General features: G+C 41.4%; 1 protein-coding gene across 1 annotated transcript in view; it reads right to left on the bottom strand.

Annotated features, from left to right (window-relative positions):
- RNGTT (RNA guanylyltransferase and 5'-phosphatase) overlaps nucleotides 1-20,516 on the bottom strand; it is a 463,180-nt gene that overhangs the window by 4,131 nt on the left and 438,533 nt on the right. The window contains 1 exon segment of the mRNA XM_077487269.1: nucleotides 1,785-1,908. Within this exon segment, the coding sequence (XP_077343395.1) occupies nucleotides 1,785-1,908 (124 nt within the window).

The raw sequence follows: 20,516 nt of genomic DNA, 5'->3' as shown, positions 1-20,516 counted from the left end.
GGTAGCAGACATTGAACAGGTTGGTAAGGTGGAGGAGTCTGGCGTGTGTGATGGGGCAGCATTCCTTCTACTTACATGATCAATGCGTCACAATTCTTCCTTTAAAACCGACAATTTGGCACTATTTCTCCCATTAAAACCAATGATGGGGCGCTGATGTTGGGGCATTTTCTACTTCCACTGGCCACAGTCCAATCCTCCTAAAGCCCGAAGGACAGTACACTGGCCCTTTGCTTGGAAAGTTTGGAGACTGCCTGCCTGACTATAAGCTTAAATGATAATTTCCCTAATCCACCTGCAAATAGTGAAGAGAGGCAGGGGTCCCTTATGGTATCCTCAAGGATGAAAAAGCAATGAAAAAGAGCACATCCGATTGTCTAAAATAAGCTGTAGCTAACAGGTAGCCATGCAGAGTATGTAGCACATCCAGATAGATCCAGGTCCAATAGGTCTAAGACCCTCAGGACATGTGCTTCAACAGCCAATCTGTTAGAGCCAGTGATGAAGAAGCAGGATGGTGAACTGGCCCCCATGACAGACAATATGGGTGATTGTAAGAGCCCATGGAGTCCCCTTTAAGGAGTTTTCAGCAACAAGGTTCGCTGGTGGATGGACCACAGTTCTGGACCTGGATAGCACCCTGTAGTTAACACTTTGTACTACGTGCCTAGGTGAGCATCTAATTTAGGATCCAGTCCCCAAAGCAACAATACAGGCCAGCCCTGTATTTTCCTCCTGGTGGTGTATGGTTCCCTCCAAGACTTAATCGAGGAGTTAACAGATTCAGAAAGATGCAAAAAAGAGATGCTTTTGCATTGTGGCAGCTAAGGATTGTGCTAGAATAAAAAAAATGTAAAAAAAACCCCCAAAAGAATAAACAAAATATTTTTGCTTTTTTCAGTTCAGCGAAAAAGACAATCACTCAGTACACTAGCAAAAAAAAATACTTCCTGGGAAGGGTTAGACAGGGCTGTTCTAACAGCTTTGGCACTGTCTAATCTCCTGAACGCAGCTGCAAAACCCATGGCATAAGACTGTGATCCTGCATCCTACATTTTATGATTCATAAAAGATTTTACACTGGAAGATAAAGTACAAGGCTAAGCTTGCCTTGCCCCTCCTTCACTTTAATTAAAATGCTCCTTTCCTTCAATTTAAGTAAATAAAAGGTTAAAGCTGAATTCCAATTAAACATATAAATACATGGATGAAATACATATATTGGAGATATTTTACCTGCCAAATGTACACAGTTCTTCCATGTCTAGCAGGGCAGGAGACCTGTTTTTATTTTCTTTTGCAGTGACCTGACTAGAGTTTGGTTTAATTATACAAGTTGAAATTTAAAGCTCTTTAATTTTGTAAATGCAATCAGTCGATTAATTAGTGTTAGTGCAGTTAATGTAAGACCACACACATTAACAATCTTGCTAAATAGACAAGAGCACATAGCGTGGAATGTAAAGCTAGCTCATAGGGGCTGTAAGAACTGTAACCTACTTTTTTCTTTTTTTACATTAGCTGAACTAAAATATATCTGTTAGTAAAAGACCATATAACACATTTAAATGTTACCAATGTCCAAACTTTTTTCCTGTAGAGATTTACAAAAAAAATAAAATAAAACGCGTAAGCTTATTTTGTATTACATTCTGTGACATTGAAACTGCTGGGTCAGTGTGAACCAGCCACTTCTAGCAGAGAATCCTGTTTAATTTAAGCAACTCGAAAAAGTATAAGAGGCATTAAGGTAAATGCATTCTTGACAGAGATGTTGTACTCACCCAGAGCTGTTTTGTAGGCATTTGGAAAGCTTTTATCAACTCTTTGCCGCATGAAGACCCAGCAATTGTTCTCAAACTTGCACTCTATGATTTTATTGTCATATTGTTTTAAATCTCTTGTCACCTGTTCAGAGAGGGATGAGAATGAATGCACTCTCACATGGAAATTCATCATTACAGATATCTGTGCTATGCCGTCTCTTAAGCTGTCATACGTAAACATAACTAAAGATGCACAGACAAAACTTCTGCCTGAAGCACTGAAAATATCAAAGAAACAGGGCATGCAAAATCTCAGGATTGAATATATTTGTGAATGCACTGCTGATGCTCATTACTGTAAGTGAACCTGAATCAGAATGTACAGAAAGGGTATTGTTTAAGCTTAACGCATTCATATTAATGCTGGCTGGTTAACAAAATTCTATAGTTTGGCCAATACAGAGCAAACAGGAAGAAAAAAAGCATGCTTCATGCATCGTACATAATTTTTCATTGTGCTCATATTAAAAAAAAAAATGAAATAAGATACCATTGTTCCTTTTATGCACTCCCAATTAATCAGTATCATTGGCTGTCTCCCTCTGCCTATATATATATATATTTCACTGGCTGATCATTAGCAATCTGGAAGAGCAGTTGTTCTGGGGAAAAGGCTAGAATCAGCCAATGTAATGACCCATATGAATCTTCCTGTTAGAACACGGCTGATCATAGCTTTTAACACATGCATGTTGGAGCAATTATCTACACAAAAGCAGTGCGCTACCATCAATCTTCTTTAAATGTTCTCATTTCATTTTTTTTTTTTATTTCTTATTGGAATAATGACCAGAGGTAGTCACAAAAGTTACAGCAGCTGTTACTTTAGTATTCACTAGCTTGCATGAATAAAACAAACACTGTGCGGTAAAGAAGTTAAAACATGTTCCTTGTATTGTACACAAATAACTTAAACTTTTCACCACTGGATCCCCCCATCTAAGCAACATCCCCTCAAACCTAAAAGTGATACTAAAGTCTATTTTTTTTGTTAAAAACAACAAGCATGTTATTCTTACCTGCTCTGTGCCGAATCCTCCTCTTCTCTTGGCCCCTCCCTCCTGTTGAGTGCCCCCACATCAAGCAGCTTGCTATGGGGGCACTGGAGCCGAGTCACAGCTCCCTGTGTTTATTCAGATACAGAGATACGGAGCCACGACCTAGCCCTGACCCCTTTCTCTCATCATTTGCCGACTGACTTTGACAGCAGTGGGAGACAATGGGGCATCCCAGGCAGCCGGGACAGTCCTGAAACATCGCTGGATCTAGATGTGGCTCAGGTATTAGGAGGGCTGCTGCATACAGAAGGTTTTTTATCTTCATGCATAGAATGCATGAAGGTAAAAAAAAAGCCTCTGCCTTTACAACCACTTTAAATGGCAATGCAGAGAATCCCAACATTTCTAACAGGGAATGGGTCCAGTTTGTTAGGACTGCACAAAGAATAACTGTGCGCTGCTTTCTATATGACCTTATCAGCAGTTCAGTGCAGTCAAACTAAAGTAGGTTAATCTATTTTTGCTTGTGACAGCTAGCTGCACAATCCTAACACATTTATATTGAATTCCCTAAAACATTATTTCAGCATAAAAATAAATTAAATTGCAAGATTATTTCAGTAGAAAAGACGGTATAACTGCATATGCCATATAGTACGTTTTAAGGCCGATACACATAATACAGTGGAAAGAATAAATTAACATTGTGCACGTTGTGACTATGTAGGTTCTGCAGAGAGGCATTCAGATATCAGACACAAAAGCCACTGACATAACACTAGCATTAACATTCTGAATACCATTCTACATACACTGAGTCCTTAGAGGGGACTGTTTCCAGACACCAAAATAGACACTAGGTTTCACTTTAAATTTAGCTATACTTTTCAAAAGTTCTTAAATTAAGAAGGGCAAATTTTACTAAATGAGTTAGCTAGCATAGATATGGTTTTCCAATGTACTATAAGGTCCTAGTATGAATGAATATTCCTAGCCTAAGTTAGCTGTAAACAGAATCAGGACAATTACAAAGCTTAAAAAAAAAAAAAAAGAAAAGCAGCACTCGCAAATTAAAAGTGTCTCTTGTCATACAAGAGAAAATGTGACATCCATAACATCTATCTATTAACATCTAACCCATGCTGAAAACATTATACTTACACTGGTAATGTTGAAGTATCAATAGATTTAACATCTCTAGATAAAATTCTTCTGGCTTCCTGGAAGCTCAGTGAAGCATAATAGAGTACAAAGAAGCCTGGGTTCCAGGAAACCCAATGTTCTAGCACTTCAGAATGTCATTACAAATTGTACAGGCTTGACACTTACATTCTCACCTTAAGAACAGTTAGGAACACTTTACTTCTGCTGAAGTTTGCAGCAGGTGTCCCAACCTGTCTATTTGCAATTAATGCAAAGGCATAAGGTTTCCGTGTACATTTTTTTAAATAACCAATTACAAAAAATGGTTGTAAAAGAGTGTTTAAAGGGGTCTCCCTAAATATACTGAAATGGTGCAGTGATATGATGCACAAAGGACACATGCTAAAATGAGACATTACACATAACAACAGCAAAAAACTAAACACGAATGGTCAATGAACAATCCTAACCAGTGGCAATAAACTACACAGCAAAAAGTTACATAAACCACAAATATCTAATTTTGGTTCTGACATGGGTAGATTTACATTTTGTAGTGTTAATTAGAAGCCCACTTACATTAATATAATTCTTCTAATAGAATTACTGGTGCAGTTAAATTCGAGTAAGCAATTTTAGTACAGAAGAGAAGCTTGCACAACTATAAAACATTTTTTTTTTAAAACCAAGACTGAAGTTAGGCTTTAAGTTCAGCTTTAAAAGAGATGTAGGAGTTTGTTTTTCTTTAGAATCATATTTACCTAGGTGGATGCAGCATCGTTCCAATGCTGCATTTGTCCTCCGGTGCCTCTAACACTGGGAACCGAGTGATCGAACACCGCCAATCGCTCAGTTCTCACATCTCCATGAGCAGAGAACTGGTGACTGTCAGTCTCTGACTCTCTGCTCCACTTCCCCCTCCCTCACTGGAGCGCTGGGCTGTGGAGGGGGCAGGAGTGGCCGGCTCAGCCTCTCAGCAGCTTGCTGAGAGGCTGAGCTGGGTGCTGGTCCAGGCATGTGGATGGATCATGAGTCCATTGTTACGATCTCGCCGTAACCTGGTCCGGTTCTGTGACATCAGCCGACAGCACGTTTCAGTCCGCTGTCTGCTGAAAATGGGTCACAGGAGTGCAGAAAGAACTGCACTTCTGTGATCAACAGGAAAAATACAGCCAAGCGAGCTTTGGCTATACTTTTCCTTTAAACCCGAACCTAATTATTATTCCTTATACCTCTAGTGCCCAACCTGTGGTCCCTTGGTACCTGTTGTGTGGCCCCCTCAGAACCCAGTAGTCAGTAGTGGGAGCACTGATTTGTAAAGTGACTGCAATGGCAGTGATCTCTAGCATTCTTGGTAACAAAACTCTGGCTGTGTCATCAGCCTCCAACCACACCTGTAGAATGTCTGTAGTCTCTGGCTATCTCCAGTGTAGGTCCACAGACTCTTTTGTAGTAGTATGTTATGACCCTTTCACACTGAGGCGGTTTTCAGGCGTTTTTAGCATTAGAAATAGCTCCTGAAAACTGCCTCTCATTAATTTCAGTCTGAATTTTCACACTGGGGTGGTGCGCTTGTGGGACGTTAAAGTGCTGCAAGCAGCATCTTTGGGACGGTTTGGGAGGGCTATATTTAGCGCTCCCAAAATGCCCTGCCCATTGAAACAAATGGGCAGCGCTTCCAAAGCACCGCAACACAGGCGCTTTAAACCCCTTCTTTGGGGTTAAAAGTGCCCCGCTAGCGGCCAAAGAGTGCCACTTAAACAACGCCAAAGCGAAAACGAGCGATGCTTTAGCTCTAATGTGGCCCCAGTGTGAAAGGGACCTTAGTGAACATTATATGTAGCCCTTTGGTGATGGTAGGGGCCACAGTTGAAGGCCCCATTCCTCAAAGTTGGACCATCAATACACAACATGCCAAAATTTGGCATCAAACTTTTTGTGCTAAACTGTCCTACAGATAAGGGTCTACAGCAGCAGAACATGATCAGGTTCAAATAGTATTGAAAAACAGGAAGATTACATATAACCAATATCACCAAAACTGGATTAAATAAACATTGAAAAAAAACGTGCCTGGCCTGATGAATCTCAAACTAATATTTCAGGCCTTTATTGTACTCAAACACATGTGTTTGTCACATTCTGTGAAATAAAACCTTGGAGCTTAAAGTGGTTGTAAAGGCACAAGGCTTTTTACCTTCATGCATTCTATGCAGCAGCATTTATTGGCAGCAGCGGGATTGATTGGCTCATTGGTTCACAACCAGTGAGCCAATCAGGAGATGAAGGTCAGCAGGTTCCCAGGATACCATGTTGGATTCAGCTTTTCTGCAGCACCGCCCAGAGGTCATAGGCTTTCCACTTTTTCCTCTTGTATATTACTGTACTCCTATATTTGCATAATCATGCAGAAACTATCCCTGCATAGTAATATCTACCTTTTCCAATCCTCCCCGAGACCTCCCTTCCCATTTGTTGACAGTTGCATACTTTAAAATAAGGAACATGTGGGCTGCAACAGGCCAGGAGAGAGGGAGGATTAGGGAACTATCCTATCACATGCTAGTTACAGAACTTTGTTTCCATGATTACATTACATCCCGCAGATGGTAGCAACTCTTCATCACCTCACACTAAGTCCCTTTTCATACTAACGGACCGATTAGGTCCACCTTTCCGTTTTTCAGGTGGACCCGATCTGACCATCCATTGCTCTCTATGGAGCAGTGGATCTGCTGAAACCCCCCGACATCCAATCCGATCTTGTCTGCTGAAAATAGATGGATGGGGATCGGATGATAGTCAGATAGAAACTGGCAGACGGTCGGTTTTCATCCGACAGTCCCACAGAGAACAGCGGGCTGTGTCCCTGTCTACTTTGCATTAGCAGAGCGGATGCAAACCTGTCATCCGCCTTCTCAGCGGGGATTAGCGGCAAGATCCCCTGCTGAGCAGGTGGATCCGCTGGTGGAGTCCACACCATGTGAAAGGGGCTTATTGCTGATGAACAGACTAGGTTAGATGGCAAATGGATAATATGAAACATGGATAATGCAAAAGTAACAGACTTGCAAGTATATAAGAATGCGCAAGTTGCAACTTCAGTTTAGTTCTGCATTAATCCTGACATTTCTCACTAGTTTCACAAAACTACACTTTATCCCCCAGTGATCAGGCATTAAAATAAAAAATTAAAAACAGTTTGTTCATTTACTTTTTAATAGACCACTAATATCTACTTGGAATTCGTATTGTTCAGCTACTAAACAACTGTAAAAACTAGTTGGACATTTTATTTTTCAGTAACAGTTGAAGTTTTAACATAGTATAATCATTAAGTTTATCTTATTCTGCTAAAAATGGCTATATCATTACCCCCATTACTTACAACACGATGTTAAACATTTGTGTGATGGCAACAGATTCAGCAACAGACTGACATGCCAATATAACGGTGTTTAGCAAATCAAATCAAAGACCTTTTTTTACTAGCTTTAGAATCTTATTTTAACAAGAATTCAGTTGAAATCAGATGGTGGGAACAGATATATTTTACCGTTTGTTCCCATGCCGGAGATGCGCTCACATTGAATAGATTGACAGCAGCGCAGCCATTGGCTCATGCTGCTGTCAATCAAATCCAATGACGCGGGCACCAGGGCCTAGTCCTGCATTCTGTGTCTATGGACACAAATGCTGGACTTGGGAGGGAGTTTTCAGAGGCCAGGAGGAGCCGCGAGCGTCAGAGGCGGATCCTCAGAAGACGAGGTTCAGGGCCACTCTGTGCAAAACAAACTGCACAGTAGAGGTAAGTATGTTTGTTATTTAAAAAACAAACAAAAAAAAAAAAATTAGGGTTTAGTAACCCTTTAATGCACACACTACCAACAAAGTAATACTATATATAATAATAATCTAAAGCTGAACTGCATGCTGTAGTCTCTAGCATTCCTAATAGTCACAACAGGAAGTGCAATTGGGAGCTAACATCAGATATGAGAACACAGGACCCAAAAAGCATAACAAGTTGATATGTGGTCCATCTTGCCTACATTTGCTATTTTTGGGCAAGACCCTTTTCACAAACTTAATTTGTATACATAAAGTTCATTTGGTAACTTGTATAGATTATATATATGTCTCAATGTTTTAAGAAGAATTTTAGTTGAAACCATTAGGGCTCCTGCAGTAGAGTGGAACTGGGAATTTGACAACTGAAATCTCATTACTGGAGTGCAAAAAATATGTAATAACTTGGTTGAAGATTCAACCCACTGGCATCCAGCCAACATTAAAATACCAGTTCAGAGGGGCTTTATTAAGGAATCCATATACAAACACTACCACTGACCCCTGCATGATCTGCTGATTTGCCCTGGGCCCCAATTGTCCAGATCTGTTAGAAATGCTCATACAGATCTACAATATGGATGAATATAGAAGTCTGTAAGCCCCTGGGGGGGGGGGGGGGGTCATTCTGTCACAAAGGTTTATCCCATCTGATATCTATTACCTCCACCATCCAAAAATAAGCCAGCAATTAGTGATACTAAACAGACATTGTTTCATTGTCATTATCCCTTCGGAATACAATACATAAAAATGGAAAAATAAATATAAAATGGTTTAAAATTATCATACATATATGTATTTGAACCTAAGTCGTTATTAATTGTGTTCAAAGACCTCGTGTGGGGTATCTAGGGGAAGGGTTCTGCCAATTATAGCCTTTTTAACGCCCCTCCAGCCTCTATCTATTGTTTGTATATGCTTGTAATTACAGAGGGGTGATGCTTCCAATCAACATGTAATATCTCACCCCATAGTTTTGGCTGTTTAGTGGGCATGGAGGAGGAGAAGGAAGGAATTGAGCTGTCATTTATGCCTATGTGTACACCCACAAGTGAGACTCTATATTCATGTGGGCTGCACAGACAAGAAAAAGGAGGAAATTAACAGTTTAGAAGGAAACTGAAACTGGAGCATGCTCAGTAGGATGCGGCAATAGCTGGTCTACATAATCCCAGGTTGCAGCAGGGACACAGAAAAGGAGTGCCAGTGAACAGTAGGATCAACCATGGTTTTTTCAGAATACAGAAAACAAATCCTATTGACAGTGATTATAAACAGCATGTACTGACAGTTTTTAATGATGTGGGTTTAATGTCACTTTAAAGTGGTTGCAAATCACAGACATGAAGTATAAACAAAGAATATCCTTCTATAATGTGTACTTGTCTCAATTAAGAGCACTAACTGACATTATTGCCCACTGCTTTTCTAACTCTGCTACCAGCATGAAACACTTCTGGCAAGCTTTCCTTATCCCCCAAAAAAAAAGGTGGCAGGGAAGGGACCTCCAGCAACAGATTGTGATCGACAGCCTCAGCACTGTTCCTGTGTGCTTTGTGAGGGGGAAGGGTGGTATCACTTTCCTCCAATCAGCTCTCAGGGCTCTTTTCACTGAGGGTAACTTCTGCTCCCAACCCCTGCTTTTTGGAAACGCAGACGAGCTGTGTGAATTCAGGACTTAGAACGGAAGTAGAGAAGAGATGGCTGCGGATAAACATGTACAACCTATGTAGGAAGATCTCTGTGTTTTACCTGAGGCCAGTCACTTAACTGAGTATATGTAAGGGTTTTCCAAACATGAATGTTATGTTATGTTACCATGCATATCTGTACAATAATCTTAAAGAGGAGGGCCGTTTAAAAAAAAAAAAATTAAAAGTCAGCAGCTGCAAAAACACTGCAGCTGCTGACTTAATAAGCACAGTTACCTGTCCAGGGCTGCCATTCCTTCTAAGGGAAACAGGCAGTGGAGCCTTACGGCTTCACTGCCCGTTTCCTACCGCGAATGCGCGAGTCGCGCAGCGCTTTGTGAATGGGACGCGCTGTGTTCTGGAACATACAGTTCCCAGAACACAGCGCGACCCATTACCCAGAAGACAACGCGACGAGGAAAGAAAGAAGATCTCCGCGGAGGAGGAAGAGGAAGATTAGGATTATGTGCTTAGCAGCAGGCATTTCTGGTAAGAAATAAATAATAATTTTTTTCATTTTTTTTTTTTTAGATTTTTTTTTTTAATTTTAAATTTTTTTTTTTTTTCAGGGTGGCCCTCCAATTTAAATAAAAAGGTTAATTCAGTGACCAGATTGTACATATGGCTAGGCGGCATCAGGTGTCTCTGTGCACCCCAATTACAGATGGCAACTCAGTGCTTTACCTTATATGTAAGTTTATACTTCAAAGTGAAGTTGTGCCCTGACTAGGCCACTAAAGTATTTTCATTTTCTCAACAAGCTGTAAAAGCACTTTAAAACAAGTAGGACTGTGTAAATTAAAGATTAATTCCTCGATTAACCACTTCATCGTTGAGCATCGTTGAGGACACGGCGCATCACGGATCACGGTGAACAGGCGCTCATCGCGGCCGTTTACCACGTGATCGCTCCGTCAAATGAGCTATCACCTGTAAACATGTTATGACGCCGGTTCCTCCCTCCCCTCTCTGTACCGATCGGTACAGTGGAGGGGGAGAGATCGGTGTCAGCAGCACTGTGGGCTGGATCTGTAGTGCCCACAGTGCTGCTCACCGACAATTAACCCCTCAATTCCCTGCCAATACTCTGCGCTGCCCTGCTAATACCCAGCCATAGTCGGTGATACCCTGCAATACCCAGCCATAGTCGGTGATACCCTGCAATACCCAGCCATAGTCGGTGATACCCTGCAATACCCAGCCATAGTCGGTGATACCCTGCAATACCCAGCCATAGTCGGTGATACCCTGCAATACCCAGCCATAGTCGGTGATACCCTGCATTACCCAGCCATAGTCGGTGATACCCTGCAATACCCAGCCATAGTCGGTGATACCCTGCAATACCCAGCCATAGTCGGTGATACCCTGCAATACCCAGCCATAGTCGGTGATACCCTGCAATACCCAGCCATAGTCGGTGATACCCTGCAATACCCAGCCATAGTCTGTGATACCCTGCAATACCCAGCCATTGTTGGTGATACCCTGAATTACCCAGCCATAGTCGGTGATACCCTGCAATACCCAGCCATACTTGGTGATATCCTGCAATACCCAGCCATACCCGGTGATACTCTGCAATACTCGGTGATACCCAGCCTCTGTATGTGATCAGGATGTGGAAGTCTCACACATGTGGTATCGCCGTACTCAGGAGTAGGAGAATCTATTGTGGTGTGTAATTTTTGGTATGTACATGCTATGTGTTAGAAATATTGTATAAATGGACAACTTTGTGTTAAAAAAATAAATAAATAAATGCATTTTAACCACTTCCCACCTGCCGGCCGTCATATGACGTCCTTGACTTTGCACGGGGATATCTGAATGATGCCTATAGCTCTATCTCACTGTAAAGAGGAACTGTCATGCCATATTCCTATTACAAGGGATGTTTACATTCCTTGTAATAGGAATAAAAGTGATCAAAAAATGTATTTTATTTTTGGGGGAAAAAAATGGCAAACTAAAATAAAGTAAAATGAACAATAAAAAAAAATATATTTTTTTTCAAAGCGCCCCTGTCCCCATGTGCTCGCATGCAGAAGTGAACACATACGTAAGTCCCGCCCACATATGAAAACGGTGTTCAAACCACACATGTGAGGTATCGCTGCGAGCGAGAGCAATAATTTTGGCTCTAGACCTCCTCTGTAACTCAAAACATGTAACCAGTAAAAAAAATTAACGTGTCGCCTATGGGGATTTTTAAGTAGAAACGTTTGGTGCCATTACACGAGCGTGTGCAATTTTGAAGGGTGACATGTTAGGTATCTATTTACTCGGCGTAACATCATCTTCATCTTTCACATTATGCAAAAACATTGGGCTATCTTTACGTTTTTTTGGGGGTTTTTTTTTAAGCACAAAACAGTTTTTTTTTTTTTACAAGAAAAGTTCCAAAAATTGCTGAGCAAATACTGTGCGAGATAAAAGTTGCAACGACCACCATTGTATTCTCTAGGGTCTTTGCTAAAAAAAAATATATAATGTTTTGGGAGTCTATGTAATTTTCTAGCAAATAAATGATGATTTTTACATGTAGGAGAGAAATGTTAGAATTGGCCTGGGTGCTCCAGAACCCCTGATGGTGCTCCCTGCATGTTGGGCCTCTGTACGTGGCCACACTGTGTAAAAGTCTCACACGTGGTATCAGAATGTGTTTTGGGGTGCAATTTGTGGTATGCATATTCTGTGTTTGAGAAATAACCTGATCACAATTTTGTGAAGAAAAAAAAAGGAAAAAAAATCTTAATTTTAGAATTTCAAAAAACTCATCATGCCTCTTGCTAAATACCTTGGAATGTCTTCTTTCCAAAAAGGGGTCATTTGGAAAATTAGTCTGGTTATTAAGGGTGTTTAAGTGCCCAGTGGTCAATCGATTAATTTTTTGATCGATCAAAATTCTTTTGATCGGTACTCACCTCTCCGCTGGCTTCCGGGTCTTCAGGGAGTTCTGTCGGAGATCCGGTGACGTCACCGGACTCCTCCCCCCTTTCCCAGTCCAGTGACGTCAAAGTTCCGATTGAACGTAATGCATACGGGGAGGAGCTACGCATGATGTCACCCGCTGCTACCCTACGGAACTAACACGATTGTCGGCTTTAAATGCTGTGTTTTTATCATTTTTATGTGAGTAGTTTGTCTTTGAACACAAAAATGAAATCTTATACTTAAGTGGTGAGCACTTAGATCTTTTCTTTCAATCCATGACCTAGCATCCTTGCTGAGGTCTAAGGAGATGTGAGAGAAGTTTATGGTCCGTGTTAACCCTTTTGATACCTGCTTGCATGACCACCTGTTTGCACAGGGGTCCATGTCATAAGGTGAGAGCGATTAGTTAGACCGGAGGTGGAGGGATTGTCACGTTACTGTGGGGAAGAAAATTACTTGCGTCAGTGCTACAGTTTGAATTTAAAACGGATTTGTGTGAACTGTGAAGTTAAGTCATGGATTGTGGAAAATAACTAGTGTCGGGCGATTGTATATAGTGTATACTACATTTACCACTGACTAATGCAGAGTTGCAATGCAAGGAGATCAGCTACAAGTAGTTGGATCTGTATGTGCGTTATAATTAATTAGTCGATTAATCGATTAATCGATTAAAAAAAATTAATTAATCAAACACGAATTTTAATCAGTAACAGCCCTAAAAACATGATTCACCTACGTAGATACAGACATTGTGGAGAAATACACATTCAAAGTTCATAAAGGCACAGAAATGGCACAGAAATGTTTTAGATTTCACCAGACTATTGGCCTGTCAAGCACTTTATGTAAACATGCCGCAATGTTTCTAACCTGCTAGTAACCAAATGAAGCCAAACTTTAGTGCCTTTGTTGTGATCTTTGGGAATGAACTACATCACAGTAAAAGCAGTTAGAAAGGTCAGGGATGTTTTTTTTTTTTTTTAACTCTTACTGTAAATACATGTAAATAATAGACACAGGTGCACTTTTAAGCTTGTGTTAGCAGAATAGCCATCTGATTAAAGTTTATTTGCAACAACAAGCTTTATATACAAAAAAAAAAAAAAAAAAAAAAAAAACTACATCAGTATAAATAATGAAAATTCAACTAAATTTATTTACTTAAATAACTACAGTTATGCTTTTATTAGAGAACTGCCGAGATATAATACTGATATCACCTTTATGTTGCCAAACAGCAAAATACAATCATGAAAGCTGTATATAGACAAGAGAATCTGTTTAAAAAAAATGTTGTACCCACATAGAAGTAACATATGTAGTTCATGAATCTCATCTGCCACTATCAATATATTGTGCAATTTGGACTGGGGGAATTAACATACTAATATTCAAAAGAATCTGTGGGCTGAAAGTTCTCCTAAAAGCACCAAGTTTTGTTTAAACCGCAGCAAATTAATTGATAGCAGTGTATTAATACACAGCTAATTAGGATTTTTGATTTACCATGAAAACCTTTCTTTAGAGTACATTAGGGGACACATGCTCAAGTGATTCATTGGTACATTGCTACTGCCTTCAGGAGATTGGGCACTGGCATACAAAGTTGTAAGGATAGCCTTAAAAAAAAAACTCCCATCATAATTTTGTTTTTGAAAAGTAGGAGTGGATTATAAGACCATAGCTTTTCCTATTTTCTTATAATCCACTCTTATAATTATAATTTGTGGTCCCTAATGTACACCAAGAAAAAGGATTTCATGGTAAGTAAAAAAATATATATATTATTTTCTTAATGGTACATTAACCACTTGCCGACCGCCGCACGCCGATGTACGTCGGCAGAATGGCACGGGCAGGCATAAGCACATACATGTACGTCCTTTGCCTCCCGCGGGTCGGGGGCCCGATCGGGCCCCCGCCCGGTGCCTGCGGCGGTCGGTTTTCGTTCGGGAGCGATCCCGGACGAGGGGACGGCCATTCATTCATGGCCACCCCCTCGCGATCGCTCCCGACGAATGGAAATCCCCGGTGACATCACTTCCTCTCCTGTAATGTAAACACAGGAGAGGAAGTGATGTATTCTCTCCTCCGTGTCGGTATTTTTCGTTCCGACACGGAGGAGAGCGGATCAGTGAGTTGCACCAACACATCCCACACACAGTAGAACATGCCAGGCACACTCACACCCCCCCTTTACCCCCCGATCACCCCCCCAATTACCCCTGCCCCCCAGTCACAGTGACACCAATGTCATTTTTTTTTTTTTTTTTTTTTTTTGCATTGGTGTCATTTGTGACTGTAATAACTGTTAGGGCAGTTAGGGTTAGCCCCCTTTAGTTCTAATGTACCCCCCTAACCCCCCCAATAAAGGTTTAACCCCGTGATCACCCCCCGTCGCCAGTGTCACTAAGGCTGGGTTCACATTGCAGCGGTTTATGAGAACGAATGTGATTCGCACCGCACTGCAGTGCAAATCACATCCGATCTCTGTGCGATTCGAGTTCAGCCATTCGCCGCACCCGCCGCACCCGCCACACCCGCCGCACCCGCCGCAAATTCGCACGGGACCCTTTTTTTGGCCCGCAGCAGAATCGGATCGCATGGGTGTTCACACCATGCGATCCGAGTTTGCAGATCGCACTGCGATATGCGAACTGATCTGGGGGTGTCAGTAACATTTCACTGACACTCCCAGCAGTTCGCATAGGGCAGTGTGAACTGCCGCCGGGAGGCATGCGATGCGGGAACCCGCCGCGGATTCGCGGCGTTTCCGCATCGCTCCAGTGTGAACCCAGCCTAATAAGCGATCATTTTTCTGATCGCCGTATTAGTGTCACAGGTGACGCTAGTTAGGCAGGTAGGTATTTAGGTTCGCCGCAGCTTTTTATAGCGCTAGGGACCCCCATATACTACCGCATAAAGCCCCCTGATTGCCCCCTAGTTAACCCTTTCACCAGTGATCACCATATAACTGTTACAGGTGACGCTGGTTGGTTAGTTATTTTTTTATAGTTTCAGGGCACCCGCCATTTATTACCTAATAAAGGTTTAACCCCCTGATCACCCGGCAGGTGTCATTTGTGACTAATAACTGTTAGGGCAGTTAGGGTTAGCCCCCTTTAGTTCTAAGGTACCCCCCTAACCCCCCCAATAAAGGTTTAACCCCGTGATCACCCCCCGTCGCCAGTGTCACTAAGGCTGGGTTCACATTGCAGCGGTTTATGAGAACGGATGTGATTCGCACCGCACTGCAGTGCAAATCACATCCGATCTCTGTGCGATTCGAGTTCAGCTATACAGATAGTATGGCTGAATTCGTGTCGCACCCGCCGCAAACTCGCACGGGACCCTTTTTTTGGTCCGCAGCAGAATCGGATCGCATGGGTGTTCACACCATGCGATCCAAGTTTGCAGATCGCACTGCGATATGCGAACTGATCTGGGGGTGTCATTAACATTTCACTGACACTCCCAGCAGTTCGCATAGGGCAGTGTGAACTGCCGCCGGGAGGCATGCGATGCGGGAACCCGCCGCGCATTCGTGGCGTTCCCGCATCGCTCCAGTGTGAACCCAGCCTAATAAGCGATCGTTTTTCTGATCGCTGTATTAGTGTCACAGGTGACGCTAGTTAGGCAGGTAGGTATTTAGGTTCGCCGCAGCTTTTTATAGCGCCAGGGACCCCCATATACTACCGCATAAAGCCCCCTGATTGCCCCCTAGTTAACCCTTTCACCAGTGATCACCATATAACTGTTACAGGTGACGCTGGTTGGTTAGTTATTTTTTTATAGTTTCAGGGCACCCGCCATTTATTACCTAGTCTCACTAGTGTACCCCTAAATTTAGGGGTGTCTACTTTCTAAAATGGGGTCATTTGGGGGGGGGGGGGTTTGTGCCATCTTGGCATTTTATGGCCTTCAAAACTGTAACGCCCTTAGAAAGCCTGAAGGCGGTGCTTGGTTTTTGGGGCCCCGTACGCGGCTAGGCTCCCAAAAAGTCCCACATATGTGGTATCCCCGTACTCAGGAGAAGCAGCAGAATTTATTTTGGGGTGTCATTTCACATATGCCCATGGCATGCGTGAGCAATATATCATTTAGTGACAACTTTGTGAAAAAAAAAAAAAAGTTTGTAATTTTCCCGCAACTTGTGGCAAAATATAAAATATTCCATGGACTCAACATGCCTCTCAGCAAATAGCTTGGGGTGTCTACTTTCTAAAATGGGGTCATTTGTGGGGGTTTTGTGCCATCTTGGCATTTTATGGCCTTCAAAACTGTAATAGGTAGCGAGAAGTGAACTCAAAAAATTACGCCCTTAGAAAGCCTGAAGGCGGTGCTTGGTTTTCGGGGCCCCGTACGCGGCTAGGCTCCCAAAAAGTCCCACATATGTGGTATCCCCGTACTCAGGAGAAGCAGCAGAATTTATTTTGGGGTGTCATTTCACATATGCCCATGGCATGCATGAGCAATATATCATTTAGTGACAACTTTGTGAAAAAAAAAAAAAAAAAAAAAAAGTTTGTAATTTTCCCGCAACTTGTGGCAAAATATAAAATATTCCATGGACTCAACATGCCTCTCAGCAAATAGCTTGGGGTGTCTACTTTCTAAAATGGGGTCATTTGTGGGGGTTTTGTGCCATCTTGGCATTTTATGGCCTTCAAAACTGTAATAGGTAGTGAGGCGTGAAATCAAAAATTTACGCCCTTAGAAAGCCTGAAGGCGGTGCTTGGTTTTCGGGGCCCTGTACGCGGCTAGGCTCCCAAAAAGTCCCACATATGTGGTATCCCCGTACTCAGGAGAAGCAGCAGAATTTATTTTGGGGTGTCATTTCACATACGCCCATAGCATGTGTGAGCAATATATCATTTAGTGACAACTTTGTGTAAAAAAAAAAAAAAAATTTTTTTTTTGTCATTATTCAATCGCTTGAGGCAAAAAAATAAAATATTCAATGGGCTCAACATGCCTCTTATCAATTTCCTTAGGGGGTCTACTTTCCAAAATGGGGTCATTTGGGGGGGTTTTGTACTGCCCTGTCATTTTAGCACCTCAAGAAATGAGATAGGCAGTCGTAAACTAAAAGCTGCGTAAATTCCAGAAAACGTACCTTAGTTTGTAGATGTGACAACTTTTGCGCAAACCAATAAATATACAATTATTGACTTTTTTTTTACCAAAGACATGTGGCTGAATACATTTTGGCCTAAATGTATGACTAAAATTGAGTTTATTGGATTTTTCTAATAACAAAAAGTAGAAAATATCATTTTTTTTCAAAATTTGCGGTCTTTTTACGTTTATATCGCAAAAAATAAAAATCGCAGAGGCAATCAAATACCATCAAAAGAAAGCTCTATTTGTGGGAAGAAAAGGACGCAAATTTTGTTTGGGTACAACATTGCATGACCGCGCAATTACCAGTTAAAGCAGCGCAGTGCCAAAGTGTAAAAAGACCTCTGGTCATTTACCAGCAAAATGGTCCGGTCTGAAAGTGGTTAAGGAACACAGGAACTAAAGTACACTTGGATATCCAAGAGCAGTCCGACTGAGGGCTGGGCAACCCAGCAAACTACACTACTATGGCCCAGGAAAAGTCTCAGGTTAACAGAGGGGGCTCAACAGAGATGCCCAAAAAACCTTACACTTGAAGTTGGCATAAGGTGAGGCTTGAAAGTCCATCTGGAAAAACATAAAAGGTGTGAACTAAACAAAATGTGGCAGCCTTGCAAATATGAGAAACTTTATGTTAAGAAGCGAAGAGAGATCGACTTGAACAGTGCATACAACATTCAGACAATAGAGAGAAATCTCCTTTTGACATACAGAAGGTGGGACAATGTCCTGGTTAAGGTGAAAGGAAGAAAAACCTTGGGAAGAAAAGAGACCTCAGCCCTAAAGACATCTAGTCTCTGTAACAGAAGAAAGGGTTCTTTACAGGTTTATGCCACCAACATAGAAACTCGCATCACAGAGATGATGGCAACAAAAAAGCCAACCTTATGAGTGTGGTTAGACAAAGGATTATCTCTTGGAAGTTCAAAGGGCGGTTTCTGAAGAACTGACAGAACCAGTTTGAGATCTCACAGTGTCACTAGGCGATGTACAGAGGGAATAATGTGAATGACACCCATGGTGTACATTTTGGGATAGATTTTTCTCACTTCACCATGAGAAATATGCAGGTGTGAGGGTAAACTTTATGTGAAAAAAAATGTCAAAGCTTTGAAAAGTGAAGGGATAACTGAATATGATATGCCCCTATCCTTCAGGACATGGGCATTAAAAGCCCTTCAATATCTGGAGTGTGTGGGAGGGCCCACAGAGATTCTACAAGGAGTCAGGTAGCAAGTAGGCATCCTTGATGTCCACAAAGACCAGAAGGCCTTCCAGATGGAGAGAAGCAATGCCTAACTTGGCAGTCCATGCAGACATGTTTCCCTATCAGGGAACAATGGCTATAACCTATGGCTATAAGATGACAGGCATCTGTATTTGCTTTCGAATTGGACTGAAGTGTTTTTTTTTTAATCTTTTTTGTTCTTTATGTCTTTTCACCATTGTTTTGCTCACTTAATTATATATGGGCACTTTTTTGATTCATAATAATTGGGACATTTTAATATTTATACACTGTATCATTTGACTACATGAACTGTATCTTTTGTAGCACAGCAATTTATTTTTATTCTTAATTTACTTTTACCATTGTGATATTTTGATGGTGTTTGCTGCAGCTCTTTATTTTTATTTAATTTTTAGTTTAGTTTGCTCTTATCTAGTGCGGTATTTCTCTGTTTTGGTTTTCAATGTGTGTGGACACAAAGATCGGAAATGACTAGATGGCCCCAAAGGCCCACAGACACCCTCCCCCACTCTAACAAATGGGAGTGCCCCCCCATTTTGAGCAGGACATTTTTTTTCCAGATTTGGAGATTCTGAGTGTCCAAGACCTACAGTTGAAGTTCGAAAGGTTTTGAAGACCTGAGAAAAATAATCAGGTTGCAAAAATGAATCTACTGAAAAAGTCTTAACAGGCTGGGGACTTTTAAGAGAATCCAAGCTGGCAACTTTAGGTATAGCAAATACAATATCCTTAAGATCCGGATGTAGGTCTGTGGATTGTGACTCTTCCTGTAGCAACTGGTGCATCTCCAGTGCAATGACAGATTTTAACTCATGCATAGTTATTATTTGGATTATTCAGAGAAAAAACACTGCTAAGATTAAATCACATAAGTACACTATGTAGAAACTCTATTGGACCTCAATGGATTAATAAAATGGACCCAGGTGACCCCCAGCACAAAACAACCACCAGCCAAGCGGTAATATAATGCAGCCTGGTTAGGCGAGTAGGGACATCAGATAATTGGGAAGAGAAAAGAAAGAAAACCAAGCACAAAAAGAAAATAATGTTTTTATTTTACTTACTACACTTAGCAGCTTTTTGTGCTTTGTCTTGTTTCTTTTCTCTTCTAATGTGCTAATATGTTGTGCATGCTAGCACATTATGGCATATACAGTATATAGTTAAGACAGATAGTGTTCACATCTTGTACATTTGATAAGATATCTGCCTCCAGACAGGGTTAAAGTACAGTGGTGTGAAAAAGTGTTTGCCCCCTTCTTCATTTCCTGTTCCTTTGCATGTTTGTCACACTTAAGTGTTTCGGAACATCAAACCAATTTAAACAATAGTCAAGGACAACACAAGTAAACACAAAATGCAATTTGTAAATGAAGGTGTTTATTATTAAAGGTGAAAAAAAATCCAAACCATCATGGCCCTGTGTGAAAAAGTGATTGCCCCCCTTGTTAAAACATACTATAACTGTGGTTGTCCACACCTGAGTTCAATTTCTCTAGCCACACCCAGGCCTGATTATTGCCACACCTGTTCACAATCAAGGCATCACTTAAATAGGAGCTGCTTGACACAGTAAGGTCCACCAGAAGATCCTTAAAAGCTACACATCATGCCGAGACCCAAAGAAATTCAGGAACAATTGAGAAAGAAAGTAATTGAGATCTATCAGTCTGGAAAGGGTTATAAAGCC

This window comes from Lithobates pipiens, unplaced genomic scaffold, assembly GCF_037356315.1.
Source record: "Lithobates pipiens isolate NorthernLeopardFrog02 unplaced genomic scaffold, aLitPip1_a1.2 Scaffold_18, whole genome shotgun sequence".
Lineage (NCBI taxonomy): Eukaryota > Metazoa > Chordata > Amphibia > Anura > Ranidae > Lithobates > Lithobates pipiens.
This window is presented reverse-complemented; position numbering and strand designations above follow the sequence as displayed.